The sequence below is a fragment of the Gekko japonicus genome, unplaced genomic scaffold (assembly GCF_001447785.1).
Source record: "Gekko japonicus isolate JY-2015 unplaced genomic scaffold, Gekko_japonicus_V1.1 scaffold2162, whole genome shotgun sequence".
Lineage (NCBI taxonomy): Eukaryota > Metazoa > Chordata > Lepidosauria > Squamata > Gekkonidae > Gekko > Gekko japonicus.
Genome location: NW_015168720.1, coordinates 105,167 through 124,130, shown reverse-complemented (window position 1 = coordinate 124,130; position 18,964 = coordinate 105,167). Strand labels below are relative to the sequence as shown.

The 18,964-nt window shown below is 45.9% G+C and overlaps 1 protein-coding gene across 1 annotated transcript in view; it reads left to right on the top strand.

Annotated features, from left to right (window-relative positions):
- Window positions 1-5,437, top strand: part of LOC107114139 (cytochrome b-c1 complex subunit Rieske, mitochondrial-like) — a 36,967-nt gene extending 31,530 nt beyond the window's left edge. Inside the window, exon 3 of the mRNA XM_015415578.1 lies at window positions 4,602-5,437. Within this exon, the coding sequence (XP_015271064.1) occupies window positions 4,602-5,244 (643 nt within the window). The 3' untranslated portion in view covers window positions 5,245-5,437. The remainder of the gene's footprint in view (window positions 1-4,601) is intronic.
- The last annotated feature ends 13,527 nt before the right edge of the window (window positions 5,438-18,964 follow it).

Sequence of the window (18,964 nt, the reverse complement as noted above, 5' to 3'; positions counted from 1 at the left end):
TTTTTGTTCCCCCCCCCCCCCCCCAAAAAAAAAGATCCCACATGTAGAAAACTAGCACATCAGGGAATAGGTTAGACCTTGTTCCTTTTCCTAACCATCTTGCTTTCCAGATGCAGGGATTTTGTTATTTCCATCTGTTACGTTTCTTACCCTTTCCTTCCTCCCAAGGAGCTTGTGGTGGGTGGTGGACATGGTTCTGCCCTCATTTGTTTTATTCCCACAGCTAAATTAAGCTGAAAGGGTGATTCACCAAAGGTGTTTCAGTGAGCTTCAGGACTGAATGGGAACCAGAACCCAGATCTTTATAGTCCAACACTCACCACTCTGTTATTTCTTGCTTGCTCACAAGAGTCTCTTCCTGCTTTCTGAAATGTGTGTAGGCCAGACACAGAGAACTAGGGCTGAGTGCACCAATGTAAGTGGGAGACTAACTGATACACTTGGCCATGTATAAGCCAGGCTTCCAGGGAGGAGAGGTGCGGTGTACTCCTGTGTGCTCTGGATATGGATGTCTGCACCTCCCATGTAATTTCTGGGTCATGGAAGATTGGAGATAGAAGGTTTATGCTCTAGCACAGTTGTTACCAACATTTTCATATGGTGACCCACCTGTCCAAATTTAGTTGGTACGGTGACACATCCAGGGCTAGCCCAAAGTTTTTTGGCTCCCTCGGCAAGCTGTGATCTTTGCACCTCACTAATTCAGCATTCCATGAACTACAGTGGCTAACCAGATGTTTCTGAACAACCAGCAAACATCTGGGAAAGGGTAGAGCTGCCCACTATGAACCCCCTAGCAAGTGGTGTTCTGACATACATGTCCTTTGTATATGGAGGTTTCCTTCTCCATTACTCCAGTTTGGTGTAGTGGTTAGGAGCATGAACTCTAATCTGGGAGAACCAAGTTTGATTCCCTACTCCTCCACCTGCAGCTGCTAGTGTGACCTTGGGTCAGTTACAAGTTCTTCCAGAGCTGTTCTCTCAAGGGCAGTTCTCGAGAGAGCTCTTTCAGCCCCACCTGCGTCACAGGGAGTGTTCCCTCTAAGCTGAGTTAGTGTGAGCTCAAGGGCAGTTCTCGAAAGAGCTCTTTCAGCCCCACCTACGGCACAGGCAGTGTTTCCTCTAAGATGAGTTAGTGTGAGCTCAAGGGCCGTTCTCGAGAGAGCTCTTTCAGCCCCACCTGCGTCACAGGGAGTGTTCCCTCTAAGCTGAGTTAGTGTGAGCTAGCTCACAGTTTTTTAGCCTCCAGCTCACACATTTTTGTCTTAGCTCAGGAAGGATGGTTCCAGAGCAAACTAATTCATGCAGCAGCCAAATTGCTTGCTCACAAGGCTCCTCAGCTTAGAGGGAGCATTGGTCACAGGGTGTCTGTTGTGGGGAAGGGAAAGGAGATTGTAAGCCACTCTGAGACTCCTTCAGGTAGGGAGGGCAGGGTATAAATCTGATCTTCTCTATTCTCCCCTAAAATTCCAAGTAACTCACTCTAGTAACCATCAGAACATGTTTTACTTGTTCAACGTGTATATGCAGTGAAGACAAAATACCAGCTAATGTATGACATGGAACACACTGTTTCTAAGGTCAGAACTTGGTTTGCAAAATACAAATGGGAGCCATGGGAAGGGGAGGGATGGCCATTAGGGAGGGCGGGTCCACAGCCCAGTTTCGGAGGCTTCGCGGCCCACTTTTGGGTCCCAACCCACAGGCTGGGAAACACGGCTCTAACATAACTGTTCCTGAACAGTGCTCACTCTAAGCTGTGGAGTCTTGTGAGCAAAAATTCTACTTTGAGAGCTAACATCGTTAAAGTTGTGAGCCGATGGGCTACTGCATACATTAGTTTGCCTCTGGAGCCATCCTTCCTGAACTAAGACACAAATGTGTGAGCCAGAGGCTAAAAAACGGTGAGCTAGCTCACACTAACTCAGCTTAGAGGGAACACTGTTTAGCACAGCTGTAATAATTTCTCTTGTGGCAGCGAAATCACCTACTTTTGTGGGATAAAATAAGGGGTGCACTCAGGAAGTGTAAGAACTAAACATGTTCTTTTCCCCCTCCCTCTTCATCCCAGTTGTCACCAGAGACACCTGAAAACTGTGCCTGCCTCTTTATGCGTAGCCCTGTTCTTTTAACGTATGTTTGAGTGTAGCTGTGTGCTGAAAACTGGATTGTTCCTGCCTCATACCAAGGTTCTGTTAGTCCAGCTTTCACCAAAGTGAATGGCCAGATGTCTTTGGACAACTCACTAGTGGGCAGTTAAGGCCGCAGCCTCGTGTGGTCAGTCCGCAGCATCTGTTGCTCAAGAGAAAACTACTCAGAACTTGGAAGTTCCTTTTATTTGTTGTGATAATTTCTGTTCATAAACAGAAACGGTAGAATAACACAATAGAATCATATGTATTATCCCAGTGGTCATAAGGAACAATGCTGAAGTTTATGATTTCTTGGAAGGTTGTGTGAGCCTTGAAACCAGAAATCGTTCTTGAGGGCCATAGCTTAGTTCATATATTTGCCCTGAATCAAGATAAATAATATCTTTTTTTAAAAAAAATGGAAAAATTCAACTGAAGGTGCCTGCTGACTCAGCATTACTCTCCTCTGCCTTGGGCTGACATTGCTGATTTCAGGGCCAGTGAGCAGGATGTTGGCATTAGGTGTGAAAGTGCATGCTTGTATTCTTCCCTAAGATGCCACTCAGTGCTGGCCCCATGCAAGTGAGGGAGACCACTCACTGTTTCTTTTCCTTTCCAAGAGACAGTCATGGGGGGCCCTTTGAGACTAATCACTGTACTCTTAGGAGAGGCATCCCTGACCCCAAGTTTGCACAATGACATGTTTACGCTTCACCTAGGTGGCAATCAGCTCAAAGGGGGCTGTGGTTGAAGACCGCTCATGCTGTTTCCTTGCGTGTGTAAGTGTCACTTTAGGAGCAAGCGCTCTTGCTCGGTTTTCACTATTTATATGATAAATAGATTTTGACCTGTTCAGATCTGATAGCTGGTATGCCTTCACTGTTGGAACCTAAGCGGGTAAGAAATGCGGTCTTATTTTATCAGGTAACCTGATGGTTTTGTGGTGCCACATAAAGTAAAACTGAAGTGGTAAAAAATGCATTTCTTACCTTTCTGCGCATACATCTTTAAGGTTATTTGCTTTGAGGTTAAAATGTGAATAGGCATTGTGTAATATGGTGAAGCGTATATGGTGTGCTTAATAAATTCTTTGTTTCTAAAAAAATTACAGTAACGGTTTAAATTTTCTAAAACACTCCTGCTTCATTAGCTCCTCATTGGATGCAGATAGTCTTCTGTTTAACTTTAGACCCTGAAATTACATCAGTATCGCCTTGTCTTTAAAACCTTAAAATGTAACATCAAACCTCCTTTAATTTCTAAGGAAATTGTCTTCAAAAAAGCTAATGGCTAAGAGTTTCTCTTTATTTCCTTCATTAGTTCTAGCTTGTTGCAGATGCTACATTATAATTTTCTCTCCGAGCCATGTTCCAAGAGGCCCAAATTCCTTTAGCCGTGATTCTGGTAACCCTTAATGTGGTTGTTCTTCAGTTCCTGGATAGAGATTTAACTGCTTAATATGATGCTCATGTCAAACATGTCCTTCATTTTGAAACCCTTTGATAACTATAGACTGAAACAAGAATTTCTTGTGTGATAACGATTGCTTCTTTATATGCAACCATCAGGTCAGTTTAATAATAAGAGTTCTGCTGATATACATTTACGTTAATATCTGTGACTCCAAATTGCACTTGGTTTGTCAGTTTGAGCCCGCATGCGGGGAGGGTGGGGTATAAATGAAATAAAATAAAATAAAAATAAATAAATTTGTGTCTTTCCTGGATTTACTGCAGAGTCAATGTTCTGCATTTTGGGTTCTTAAAGTACGTTAATGTGCAGGCAAATTTTGGAGCATGGACATCAGTAGTAATTGTACTTCTCTGGACATGAATGACAGTAGTTGAGAATTAGGGCTGTAATTTCGCTTCTGTTGTAATTCTGGCTCTCTCAGATACATGAAGCCCAGTCTGAAGCCAGGTGTAGTTCTAGGCTGAGGTAGCCCGCATAAGTGCCCTTTGTTCTGAGGAGTATTGTAAAGCATAATTTAGTTGGGTTGCAGGTGATTCCATAGTTAACCACCAAGTCCTATAAAACGTATGGAAGAGTGTTTACAAGTGTGTTCTGAATTTTGATCAGGTTTCAAACGCTTTTTAAAGAACCTGCTGTAATTCTGTAGAAGAGCTGCAGAGATAGGCTTACTGCACAAGCTTAAACTTTAAGGTAACTTTCCAGCACCCTTAATACCATGGCTGGCTTTTGCCTCTTGTTGTATGAATGGAAAGAGACGCCTTTTTGTCATTTTCCCCATGCGTACTTTTGGTTGATGACAATTGATAGACCTTCCAGACTGGATGGTACGTTTTTGGCAGTTAATTGTAGAGTTAAGAAACGGAATCCTCAAAGTATCTCTGACAGGCTACATAGGGAAATTCTAGAGATCAATAGCTTTGTCAGTATGACTTCATGCTTGTTAGGAAAGCAGCTAAAATGAAGAATCAGTCTGCCAGTGGCATCTTTATTATAAAGGCAATGGTTTAATGCTCCCTTTCCCTTCGCAGCTCCTGCGAGCATTCGTTACATCCACAACGATGTCACGGTGCCCGACTTCTCCGACTACCGTCGCCCCGAGGTCTTAGACACCAATAAATCCTCCCAGGACAGCAGCGAAACCAGGAAAGTGTTCTCCTACTTTCTCACAGCGACAACCTGCGTGGCCTCTGCGTACGTCGCTAAGAATGTGGTCACCCAGTTCGTCTCCAGCATGAGCGCTTCCGCCGACGTGCTGGCCATGTCCAAGATCGAGATCAAGCTGGGCGATATTCCAGAGGGCAAGAACATGGCTTTCAAATGGCGAGGGAAGCCTCTGTTTGTGCGGCACAGAACCCAAAAAGAGATAGATCAAGAAGCCGAAGTCTCTTTGGCTGACTTACGAGATCCGCAGCATGATTTAGACAGAGTAAAGAAGCCTGAATGGATTATCCTGATAGGGGTGTGCACCCATCTCGGTTGTGTGCCCATTGCAAATGCTGGAGATTTTGGTGGCTATTACTGCCCTTGCCACGGGTCCCATTACGATGCCTCTGGCAGGATCCGGAAAGGGCCAGCTCCACTAAACCTTGAGATCCCCGACTATGAATTTCCTTCTGAGGACTTAGTTATTGTGGGTTGAATTGGTGGAAGCCTGGCGCCTTCTGGTGTGTATGTGTGCCAGAGACTGACGTAATGTAAAAACCGGTTGAATTGTAAGGTATTGCAAACTGCCCAAACTCACTGTTAATTGATTGTGAGCATTTGGTCAGTTTTAATAAAGGATTAAGCTGTTGTCCTGTAACATGCTCCTTGTCTGATTACCGAAGCAGTCTCATGTTACCAACACGGCCACCCCACCTGAATGTTGGCTATGCCTGGTCGATACTAGGCAGAGTGGGTTCCAGTGATCAGGGCAGAACGATTTCCCCACTGCTGCCAGTTCAGTTACAAGATTGTTCTTGTGCTGCTTTCCCCATCTGTCCATGTGTGTTTCGGGATATGGAATGCCGTTGCGATTTTGGTAAGAATACATCCCTCACAAGCCTCTGAAGAAGCGTGCATGCACACGAAAGCTTATACCCAGAATAAAACGTTGTTGGTCTTAAAGGTGCCACTCAACTCAAACTTTTTAAAGCCTCAAAGTGTGCTTTACAGTTCAGAAGCGAGCAATAGTTAATTAATGGTGTAGTGCAGAGAGCCGGTTTGGTGTAGTGGTTAAGTGCGCCGACTCTAATCTGGGAGAAGCGGGTTTGATTCCCCACTCCTCCACTTGTAGCTGCTGGATGACCTTGGGCAAGCCACAGTTCTGATAAGAGCTGTCCTTGAAAGGGCAGTTCTTGAAAGAGCTCTCTCAGCCCCACCTACCTTACAGGGTGTCTGTTGTGGGGAGAGGAAGGGAAAGGAGTTTGTAAGCCGCTCTGAGACTCCGGGTGAAGGGTGGGGTATCAATCCAATCTCTTCTTGTAATGGTGTTCTCACCCAAAAAATCCAAATGAGTTAGGGTTGCGCTTTTTGGGCTGTGATCATACTGCCTAGCTTTGTCAGTGAAATGGTTAAATTTGAAAGTCAATACAGCTATCGTGGAAGTCTTTGACTGGAAATGAGGCATGGGTTTGAAATGGGTTTTGAGCCTAAAAATACCTTAAAGCTATTAGTAAAAGTATGGAGCTTTATCTTTCATTTAGAAATTCAATCTTTTTTTCCTTTGGAAGGCTTGGCTATTGATTTCCTAGGAAACAGAGATGGCTACCACAACCCTTTCATTTTGCGGGCTTTGAACTTCTACTCTATCAACGTTGTTGACGATAAGGCTAACGCACCAGTGAAACTTAAGTGGTGGAAAGAGTGGAGTGGTGAAATATTGAATGGCAGAATCCATTTTACTCCACTGCATAATTTCTCCCTGGAAAGTGAAAGTTTGTTCCTGGGAGCAGAAAGATGAAGTCGCTCATAGCATATTGCAGATGATTGATAGAGAAGAAGAAGAAGAAGAGATTGGATTTATACCCCGCCCTTCACTTGGAGTCTCAGAGCGGCTTACAAACTTCTTTCCCTTCCCCTCCCCACAACAGACACCCTGTGAGGTGGGTGGGGCTGAGAGAGCTCTGACACAAACTGCTCTTTTTCAAGGACAGCTGTGCCAGAGCTTGTGACTGACCCAAGGTCACATCAGCAGGTGCAAGTGGAGGAGTGGGGAATCAAACCCGGTTCTCCCAGATTAGAGTCTGCACACTTAACCACTACACCAAACTGTGTGCTTCACAACACTACACAACACTGTGTGCCCCACCAAATCAAACACAGCCCTTCAAATACCAAGATGCTGCTCTTTTTTTTTTGCCTTTGTCCAATACTTTTAAGTTCCAAGATGCAGCTCTTTTTTTGCCTTTGTCCAATACTTTTAAGGTTAACTGGGATATGCCATTTTATTTAAAATGCTGAGAAAGATCAGGTTTGTTATGCCAAGTCTTGAGCAAGCTCTATTTCAATTAAGCCACTTCCTCAAGCGGTCACTCATTTTTCTGTCAGTTTTGTGGCTCTTTGCTGACACTTCCTTTTTCTGTCAGTTTTGTGGCTCTTTGCTGGCCTCTTGTTATGTCATTCAGGGCTGTTTCTGCAAGGCACTCCTCTGTTGTGGGATTTTTTTGGCTTACAAAGTGCTGTGTTTTCTGTTGCTTGGCAAACTAAATCTATTGGCATTCTTCTATGGCTTTACTTTCCATTTGATTTGTTTATTTTCTCCCCAGTGGCGACCTGAAGTTATTGTTACCCTCTCCTCCACTAGTGGAAAACAATGACAGAAAAATATCCCTGGGGGAGGGAATTTCATAATTTTGGGGCCACAACTAAAAAGGCCCTCTTTCAGATGGCACATGCCTAACCTCAGAAGGTTGAATTCACCCAAAACAGGGCCTCAAACGTTGACTGTGCTGGTCAGATAGGTTCATACGGAAGTAGGCAGTCCTTAAGGTATGCTGATCCTAGCTCATATAGGGCTCTAAAGGTCAATCCCAGCATGTTGAATTGTGCCCAGAAACAAACTGGAAGCCAACGTAGATGGGCCAAGACTCGAGTGATATAGTCCCTACGACCCCTCTAGTCAACCTCCTTAATACCTTTGGTGTAGTGTAGTGGTTAAGTTTGATTCTCCACTCCTTCACATGCAGCTGCTGGTGTGACCTTGGGCAAGCCATAGTTCTGGCACAGCTGTTCTTAAAAAAGCAGTTTGTCAGAGCTCTCTCAGCCCCACCTACTTCACAGGGTCTCTGTTGTGGGGAGGGGAAGGGAAAGGAGTTTTTAAGCCGCTATGAGACTCCCTTGGGTACTGAAGGGTGGGTTATAAATCCAATCTCCTCTTCCTCTTATATAAGAAAATCTACAGCAGTGGCTGATGTGTAGAGCCTGCCCCGTCTCCCCAGCCTTCCGGAGGGACCTTCGTGGGCAGTGTTTCCCAGCCTCTGGGCTGGGACCCAAAAGTGGATCGCAAAGCCTCTGAAAGTGGGTGGCAGGCCGGTCCTCCCTAATGGCTGCTCCTACCCATTCTGTTGCTCTCTCGTATTGGGGAGACCCATGCCATACATTAATAGGTATTTTTTCCCCTTCACTGCATGTATGTGTTGGTCAAGTAAAACATGTCCCTTTGGTCACTAGATTGAGTTGAGAATCTTAGGGGGGATTAGAAGGTGTAACGGAGAAGGAAGCAGTGGTGGTCAAAAGATGGAATGTAACCTCCATATGCGAAGGCTGTGCGTCTCGAAGTGCCACTTGATTGGGGTCCATAGTGGGGGCAGTTGCACCCTTTGTACAACGTTTCACAAAAACATCTTGAGTTAGCCACCATGGAAAACTTAATGCTGAACTAGATGGGTTGGCCCTGGATGGGTCACCATACCAAGTAAATTTGGACTTGTGGGTTACCGTACTGAAAAGGCCCAGAACGGCTGTTCTAAGGGACTCCACCTGTGCTGTAGGAAATAAGGTCAGTTGTGCTGTCAAAGTGTTCTCAAAGGAAAATGCGATCTCAGAATATGCTGTCCAATCCATTGGTTGATGTTGGATGTCGCTCTGCCTATGAGCTGCGGCTTGCTAGTTATAAATGGTGACAGTGTCATTATCTCCTTTTCCCCATAAAAGAAAATCTGCACAGCAGGAAAGAGCAGGCAGAAGGAGGCTAAGAATACAGCCGAAAGTTCAAAATCCTCAAACTCCGCTTCGGCCTCCCTCACAATAATGCATTGGAGGCATCTTTCATGAATAATTAATCAATGCGATCATCAGAAAGTAGACATTTAGCCCATAATCTGCCATGTAACAGCCTTCTAGCAGTGACGGAACTGGTTAAATCCTGCTGTGTCATAAGCGTAGCAGAATTTAGGGTGTTCTTTGGGGAACACTTCTTTTGCAAATGCTTTCAGTACACACCAGCTTCTAGCAGCTTCTTTTTATTACTATTATCATCAAACCCAGAAAGGACTGGTGGCTTAAAAATATCTTTGGCTTAGTTGTAGCAGAAATAGCTGCTGCTAGCACTTTTCAAAGCGACACATGGATATATATTTTTTTTAACTCAAGCTTCCTCTAGATCTCTCTGACTTTTAAAAAAGCAAAAGTTACAGTTTGAGGAGGGGAAAGGCACAGTAAAGAATTTAAGTGTTTAAATCTTATTTTAAAAAATCAAAGCCACTATAAATAAATAATTGCTGAAGACAGCTAGCATTATTGCTCTCTCTCTGTGCTCTCTCTCTGTATATGTGTGTGTAAACATATCTACACACATATCTACACGCATACACACACTAGCAACTATGCAGTGAGAAATTGTTATAATCATATATTTCCAGATTCCGCAATGGAAGAGGAGTGGATCATAAGAATTTAGGGAAGAGTTTTAATTTGTTAAACTCGCAATTTTTTTTGGTTAGAATTCATTAAGGACAACAGAACGAGAACATAGTTCAAGTTACTGGGCTAAATAAATTCCGGTGAAAGTACAGTTGTCACAACTGAACTGAAAAGACGACACGAATCGCAGTGACATTTGTTTTTGTTTTTTTAAGTTGGTTAAAAGCACTGTGAAAATAACCATGATGTAGTGCAGTGGTTTGAGTGGTGGGCTGGGATCAGGGAGTAGGGTTGCCAGTCTCCAGGTGGTGGCTGGAGATCTGCTATTACATGTGATCTCTAGGTGACAGCAGTCAGCTCCCCTGGAAAAAACGGATGCTTTGGAAGGTGGGCTTTATGACATTATGCCCTTCTAAAGTCCCTCCCCTCCCCAAACCCTGTCCAATACAAGGATTGCAAGGCATACACAATGACTAATCAAAAACCTGTTGGAAGAGCTCTGTCTTCCTGGCCCTGTGGAAGCTAATAAGATGCCAAAGAGCACGTGTGTCTTGTGATAAAGCATTCCACCAGGATGGGGCCACCAGAGAAGGTCCTTGCCCTGGAAGAGAAGAGGTGATGAAGAGGCAGAACAGTTCCAGACCATGTAGGACTTTAAAGGTTAAGACCAGCACCTGGAATTGGATCCAGAAACCAACTGGCAATCGGTGCAGTTGCCTCACTATTGGTTCTAAGTGTGTTGACCACAACACATTGATCAGAAGCCTAGCAGCTACATTCTGGATAGCCTGAAGCTTCCAGAGCATCTTCAGAGGCAGTGCTGCATAGGGCAAACTGCAGTCGTTCAATCTGGAGGTGACCGTGGCATGAATCACTGTGGCCAGATCGGACTGAGACGGGGCCACCTGACGGGCCTGGCAAAGATAGGAGAACGCAGACCTCGCCGCTTGTCCGGAGAAAGCAAGGCTGGCATGGCAGCATCTTTGCCGTTCCCGGAGAAACTGGGCATCTGGGTGCATCACCCTTAGATCACTGGGCCTTTCGCAGGGAAGGCATCCGGCTGGGAAATAATGCTCACGCAAGGGGAGCCCAGGTTCTGTGGGTCAGTGATAAGGCATTTGTGTGCAGAAGGTCCCAGGTGCAACCCGCAGCATCTAAAGGATCGGGCAGTACCTGATGTGAAAGCCTCTGCCTGAGACCCCAGGCAGCAACTGCAAGTCAGAGTAAACAACGTTGGCTTGGATAGACCAATGGCCTGATTCAGTATGAGGCAGCTTCGTGCGCCCTTCCTGCCCTACCCGAAAGCACTCCACCCCAGAAATGCTGAGACTACCTGTGTCGACTCCAAGTAAAACATTTCAGATGGGAAGACAGGTGACTCTAAACATCAGACAAGCTCTTCTGGATCGAACCAATGGTCCATGTAGTAGGGGAGGTGCCATGGCTCCAGGAAGAAGGTCCCAAGTTCAATCCCCACGACCTCCAGTTCCCAGGACCAGATTGCTGGTGATGTGCTCCACCTGAGAGTCTGGAGAGCCACTGCCAGTCAGAGTAAACAATACTGATTGGGTAAATCAGTGGCATTCAGTATAAGGCAAATAATAATAGCCAGGAGATCCTAAGATTGTCTGGCAGCCAGTCGTTCTAGCTCTTTAGCGTTATGAACCACTAGGTGGTGAGCTAGACTTGTTTTTAAGGCAAGAGATGTTTCACAGGTGGTTTGCCATTGTCTGCCTCTGCATCATGACCCTGGTATTCCTTGCAGGTCGCCCTTCCAAATACTAGCCAAAGAAGAGATTGGATTTATACCCCACCCTTCACTACCCAAAGGTGTCTCAGAGCAGCTTACAAACTCCTTTCCCTTCCCCTCCCCACAACAGACACCCTGTGAGGTAGGCGGGGCTGAGAGAGCTCTGACAGAAACTGCTCTTTTTCAAGAACAGCTCTTATCAGAACTATGGCTTGCCCAAGGTCATCCAGCAGGTGCAAGTGGAGGGGTGGGGAATCAAACCCGCTTCTCCCAGATTAGAGTCTGCGCACTTAACCACTACACCAAACTGGCCTAGGCCATGTCAGTATAGGCAAGATCACAGCATGTCATGGAACATGACTTAGATCCATATGATCTAAAGTAACAGCCAGGAGGTCACATGATACCTAGGGTTGCATCATATCTGCAGATGTCAGAATGACTAAGCAAATGTACAGTACTGAACAGTGATTGGTCAGCATGTATATATATTGCACTGAGTTCTTGGCCAAGTGGCCTGCCTTATGGTTGTGTTGTTAGCGAAGCACTTTGTCAGTGAGGATTTTGAACTGCCGCAAGCTGCGTGTATGTATATAATCTCTGTGAATAAACTGTAAATACTCTACCACAACAACTCTGCTATCTTCCAGCTTCAAACACCGTCAGGCCAACCCTGCTTAGCCTCTGATGGGATTGGGCTAGCCTGGGCTATCCGGGCCAGGGCAGTCCCAGGGCAACCCAGAGCTGATTAACGGGTGAGCCTCCAGGTTAGCTTCCCTCTCTGCATCTTAGGATCTGCCTTATGGCAAACATTGGTCCCTCTTTGTCTGCTTTGATTATCTGCTGCTTGGTCAGGTTTCAGGGGGAGGCTTCCAAACCCCATTACTGAGATTTTCTGCATGTGCTTTATTGGCCACAGGAAATAATCAATGCAAGGCACGTGTTCTCTCCCTGCCATGCATTTTCACCATGCTTTTATTAGCCAGCAGGACATTTATTTATTTATTTTATTTATTTATTATTTCGACTTGTTATACCGCCCTAACCCCTAGGGGTCTCTGGGCGGTTTACAGAAAGGCGTTCTAAGAACTGTTTGATACCCTATCTAAGGCTACATATTGTAGGGGGTGGGGATTCCCTACCAGCACCCTGTGGTGGATCCGCTGCGTCCTCTTTCTGGCTCGGCTTCTTTCCTTCTCGGCGGTTTCTCCTGGCAACTTTTCCACTGGTCGGCTAGTTCAGATACTGTTGGCCTTCACGGAGTAAACGCGTCGACGTAATGTGTTGTATTCGTTTACAAGATGTGCATCCTGTCTCTCTGCCCTTAATTCCCATCCCCCTCCACCATGCAATGAGTCTAATGTGTGATAGGAGAACTCAAGTGTGGATCCTCACTCACGTAGTATCTCGATACGTGCGGCCTTGTGCTTCATTTTTGTGAGGGAACGATTCCAAGGAGCAGAATATTGTGCCGCCGTGGGTGGCTTGGATCCAGCACAAGGACCATGCAAGGGCCGTGCAAGGATCCCTGATCTTCTGAGCTTTTCCATCTTCAGATGATCCACTTCCCACTCCCGGGGAAAGTTGATTCCCAGGGTCATGGGATTCACATGGAATAACTGGTACACAGGTCAGGATGTTGCTGTAGGGAAGGGTGAGAGGGTAAAGTAGCTCCCTTCTGCCAGCAGAGCTCTGCTCATGGAAGAAGCAGGAGGGAGCGATTTCACCCCCTTCCCACTGTAGCTTCCCAACCCACCTGGATATTACTCCACACAACTCCCGCAATCCCAGAAATGAACTTTCTTGGGGTCAGGAGTGGCTGGTGGAGCGAGGGGAAAATTGGGAAGATCGGTAACTATCGGCACATTCTACTAACAGACTGCAAGATCCAACCCCATGGATGGAGGAATAGGATTGTACCCTTCTGTAGGTATGGTATGTGCCAGTCAATGGATATGGCATGAGCCCAAGCTCCCCATGAAAAACCTGGCCATGCAAATCCATTCCAATAGATAAATAGTTCGTGATGATGTCATTTATGTCATCCCATGAAGACCTTGTTGGCCCATACAGATCAAAGCCATCTGCTGTTCCCAGCAACATTTTATATTTGGCATGTAATCTGCACTTCTGTATGATTCCTGTCCATAGCAATTGTTCATTCCGACATATGCTTTATAAATGATCCTCCTTTTTTTCCCCCCCAGTGTGAATTTCATGTCATTTCCAGATTGCTCCACTGAGGTCATTAAAGGTTGGCATTGCTGATGCCATTTATCTTCCAGGTCGGTTCTCACTTCTCTCTTTCCAATCTGTTTTATTTCCCAGGCAAATAGACTTTCAATTATTTCAATAGGTCATCCGCTCAGTGATAGAGATCCATTTCATTAACTTTTGTCATTGACGTGAGTGGCACCGTGCAAGTTCCTTGGCTGAGGGCATTTGTTAAACCTTGCGCCCCTCACCTCTCTTCTGCTCAGCATCTTGACTCTAAATGCAAACGGCAAGGAAGCTGAGATGTTCAAAGAGGCTTGGGTAGAAGAAACTGGAGCGCAAACCCAAGTGGACAGTTCAGGACATTGTGTTGGAACTATTCCCTGGTAAAATAAAATAGAGATTAATTGTGTTTTTCACAGAGACCTACAAACACTCCAGATGCTGAACTTGCTTTTTGTAATGGAATCTGAAATGTTGTTTCTTTTAGGCATGTGCCAATCAAAGATAGGCTCTTTTGTCCCACCAACGTCACTGCAAGAGTTGTGCTGAAATCCTTCCTGTGGAACACCGTGGGGCATGAACGTGCATAGCATTCCAGCTAAACCATGGGAAGGCCTGTGGCTCAGTGGTAGAGAATAGTAAGGCTCTGCCTAACCAATATTCTACAAGTACATTGTATTGTACCCAGGTTTTCAACCTGAGATTGACTCTCAAGTGACTTAGAGCAATTACAAAACAATGCTGTGGGCAAATGACCCTACTGACTTTTGGACCCCTCTCCAGTTCAGCCCTCCAAGTCATCTAGGCACAAGTGGTCGTCCTGAGTCTGCGGGGTGAGGCACTGCTCTCCTGGCTTGCCCCACCCTCAGAGGGGTTTTCTCTCTCACTTCTCTTTTGCAATGCTGCCAGCATTGTCTTCCCTGCTGCATTGCCAATTAAAGGCTCCACCTAGTGCCCACATCTCCCCATTACTCAGTTTCTGGTTGCCATGTGGATGGCTTAGTGCATTTGCACATTCCTGGGGAACTAGTGATTCAGCAACCAACAGCATCCTACCCCTGGTGCCCATACTGAACAACGTATTTGAATGGTGGAGGTCTATATGGTACAGAAAACAACTACCAGAATATAAAATAGTAAATAATTTATTAAAAGGAAAAATACCACACACATACTCTGCACAGCAATGGAATGAGCAAGGGATGCAAAAGAAAGGTACAAACATGTAGTCCTCTGTCCCTCACTTGGTACATGTCCTAGCTGATCTTATTCTAAGGCCAGCTCTTTGTGTTTAGAAGTAAGAGTTCTCTAAATACTTCCCATTACCTTGGAGCCTCTGTCCAGGCAGCCAGCTCTTTGTCTGGTTCATGTGGCAATGGTGCCCATCAAGACAGACTTAACCAGAATGGATAAGTGAAAATGGACCCTGTTCTGCTTATGTCATCTCTGTTTCTCCCCACCCCTTTTGGGCCATCCTTTTCTTCCTGTCCTTCCTTTGCATCTCACAACACCCCCCCAAGGTGTCACATTCCAGCCAGGGTGTGAGATGGCCCTTTAATTGTTCTCTACTGGCTAGAAGCATTTGCATAACCATGCCCTTAAGTGTTTGGGAGAGCCATCAACAGGATGGGGCAGCTTGAAAGCTATTAACTTCTCTCCTGTTTTCTGTCCTTATGTCAACAGAGAAATCTCCCAAAATGAATCTGGGTTTTTTGTAGCCCTCAAATGCAATGCATTTCTCCACAAATGCAATGCAGCTAGAGGATTCTGGGAAACACTTTAGGGTGCACCTAATTCATGCAATGAAATCTGTTGGCCAGGGCTGTAGATTTTCACTGTTGCTCCACAAGAACTGAGAGTATTCTAAATCTCAACCAACACTTCCTCCAGAAACTTCTATTTCAGAGGAAGATCCGTAAAGGTCTTTCAGAGAAGCTGGTTTGACATTAATGAGCTTCTCATGAAGGACCCCTTAACAATCTTCTAAGGAACCACAGGGTGTCTCCAGAATGTAGTGTGAAAGCCACTGGTTGAAAGACCCATCATAATATAGACTTATTATTACCTGCAGCTCTCCATCCCATTTGAACTGTTGTGTGAATTCTCAAAGGGTTCTTACTTTGAAGCTTTTGAGTGAAACAAGAAGGTTGTGGCTTAAGAATGGCTTTGACAACTGATCGCAGTTTTTGATACTAAGATTTTCCCCCCTCCCTATTTCTTCCCATCTGCTCGCTTCTTTTTTCTCCTTCTTCAGAACATAAGTTACAGTGATCTTTATTATTCTAGATTCATGTTTTATTTAGGAAAAGCTTAGTCCATCACTCACTTGTCTTCAGGTGCTGCTGTCCTGGAGACACTTTTCAGTGAAATGACAGGAACCTCTACAGTTCTGGGAGATGATTATTATTTTCTTTCTTGCTGCCCTATATGGTAATAACAGATGCTTCTTTTACATGTATGTCTACTTCATGATACAAACACCACCTGTATTTAAACGGTCTCTCTTTTTTCAACTTTTATGCAATGTTTTGTTAAGAGAGACATAAGAGTACTAGAAAATGCAAGCAGGGGACCTACAAGAACATGTGTGTGGCATGTCATTATTCCCTGCAGAGGTTATTTCGGGGGGGAACGCGGGGGAATGCAGTTCCCTCGGTGAGGTGCAGGGGGGCGGGGCACTACTTCCTTCTTTTCTTCTCCACCACCCAACCTACCTTTATCCACTTCCTGTCTTCAGCTTTCCCTCCTTCCATCTTCCTAGGAAAAGTCCAGCTTTATTGCATAGTGGCCACCAGTGCTGGGACCATTTACGTGAGCGGCAAGTCTCTGGTGATCCATGCGGGAGCACATCCAGCCTGTGCTGAAAGCACTACACTGGCTACCTAGAGCATACCGGATTCTCTTCAACAGGGGTCATTTTGTAGAAAAAAGAGGTGCAGGAGCTCATTAGCACAACACATTAGCATAACTTATTTGCATATGCCACACCCCCTGACATCACCGGAAGTGTGTCAGAAGGCAACACCCACCTCTCAGGCTCCACTGGACTGTTTTGGATAGCTAGCTATTGGGGGGGGGGAAACGTGCAGATCTGTCCTCGCAGAGGAGGGAGAGCTTGAACCTGAATAAAACTTGGTTTTAAGGGTGCCACTGAACTGTCTTGGACCGGGGGGAGCTCTGCAACTTACCTGGCTGCTTCTTGCTCTGACTGAGGGCTGCTGGGAGCAGGGTGTGTGGCTTGTTGCATGTGCCCACCCCCTGGACTCTTTACTGCCGGAGCTCCGCTCCTGTGCGCTCCTGCAGGAAATGACCCCTGCTCTTCAAGGTGTGGGTGCTTACCTTTAAAGCCCTTTATGGTCAGGGACCTACCTACCTGAGGGACTGCCTTTCCCCACATGTTCCTCAGAGAGCACTACGGTCAGGGTCACAAAATTGTCTGGCCCTCCCTGGCCCTAAGCATGCCAGGCTGACCTCGACCAGGACCAGGGCTTTTTCTGTGGCAGCTCCAACTTGGTGGAATGAGCTTCCGGAAGAGATCAGGGCCTTGCGGGAGCTTTCACAGTTCTGCAGGGCCATGAAAACAGAGCTCTTCCGCCAAGCATTTAGGTAAGGAGCTGCATTTCACCATCTATGCCCTGTACCAACATTATTTCCAGCCTGAGCCTGCTGATCGTGGAACTTAACCACTGAGTGTATGTTTGCATATGTACTTTATCACAGTTGTACCACCATTGTTATGTAAATTGTTTTAATTACTATGCTGTGTGTTTTTACATTGACATTTATATTGTTGTTTTATTTATTGTGACCTTGTGTAAGCTGCCCTGAGCCTGCCTCAGCGGGGAGGGTGGAGTAAAAATCAAATAAATAAACAAACTAGGCAAGTCCTCTTCCATCAGGGGACATGACAGGGAAGGGGATGGGTCCGTTTCCAGTGCTGTTTAGGCCTACAGGTTACAGAAGCTAAGGCTTAGAACGTTCAGCACTATTGTTGTGGTTGCCTGGCAGCCTCAAAAATGGCCACTGAGAGCTCTGTGGGCATTCTCCCCTTAAAGATACAGCCATTGTTTCTATAATTCGGAAGGGCAGTTAACCCCCCAATGTATTTTTTTTAAAAGATGTAGAATTTTCTGCAAATCTGGGGCTTCCTTTAGATTTGTTGAGAAATCCCCCCTCGAACCTGTCCTTAGGTCCATTTTACAGATCTATTGATCATACCCTCTATGGCACGGTTCGGAATCAGATATATGATTAAAGATAATCCCGCCATTGACCGTCTACCCGATCCAGACTAGCATCTTGTATGCAAAGCTACCATATGCCGTTTAATTAACAGATGGGACTGGCTTGAGGGCTTTAGTCTTAAGCAGTTTAAAATCCTACCAGACACTGGAAATTGGGGACATTTTTCTTTATGCTGTGCTGTTGAAACTTCCTTGGAATACATTCCATGCTGGTCCAATCAAGGAACAAGACTCTGCTCAGAACCAGCCTGTATTTGAGCTTTCCTTCTTCGGTCTTTCATGTCAGACAAGGAAAACTGTTTGCACAGTGCAGGGGAGGGGGCGTCCTGGAAACTTCAGTACACCAGTAGCAAATAAGGAGGCTGACTTCTGAAGCAGACCCCGTCCCTTTCATAGCCCTTTGAGCTGCAGCAATCAGCAGGTGATCCTCATGCTGAGCCCCGAGCTACGAAAAGTTCCATTTGAATTCGGCAGATCAAACCTTTGTTCGAGCAGGCCAGGACTTTTTTATATAGCCAAAGTAGGAGGTGGAGCTGCGGCTCAGCAGCGGAGAACATACTTTGCATGCAGAAGGTCCCAGGTTTAGTCCTCGGTAGCCACAAGCAGTGGGTACGGGGCAGCAAAGACCGTTTCCTGCCCAAGGCCGTGGAGAGCAGCGGCCAGTCAGAACAGTTGATGTGGAGCTCGGAAGAGTCGGAAGAGCAACGATTGGAACGCCGTAAGGTAGCTTCCTGTATGGACTCTGTGATGAACTTTCACCCGTGCTGTTATTTATTTATTTATATATATTTATGCTTTCAACTTGTATCCCGCTCGAACCCCGAGGGGGTCTCTGAGCGGCTTACAGTTACTTTTTTTATCCCTATCTATGGCCACACATAGTCAGGGGTGGGGACTGCCCTACCGGCACCCAGTGGAGGGACTCGCTGTTCTTTTTCCGGTTCGGCTTTGTCGGCTCGGCTTCGGTTTGGCTCCTCTTCTTCTCCTTCCAGAGGTCTTCGGAGTCGGCTGTATTCGGCGGACCCATCTATTTACTTAGATATTTATGCTCTCTGCTTTTCTCCCAAATCGGGGCCTAAAGGGACCTACAACGTCATTCTTCCCTGCTCCATTTTAGCCTCACTGCAACAATTCTGTGAGATAGGTTGGGCTGGAAAGAAGAGTGACTGGTTGGGAATGCGGCAGAGTGGGGGACGTTCTTCTCCCTCTTCCTCAGTAGGGATGCCAGCCTCCAGGTGGGACCTGGGGATCCCCTGGAATTACAGCTCATCTCCAGACTATGGAGATTAGGCTACCTGGAGAAAATG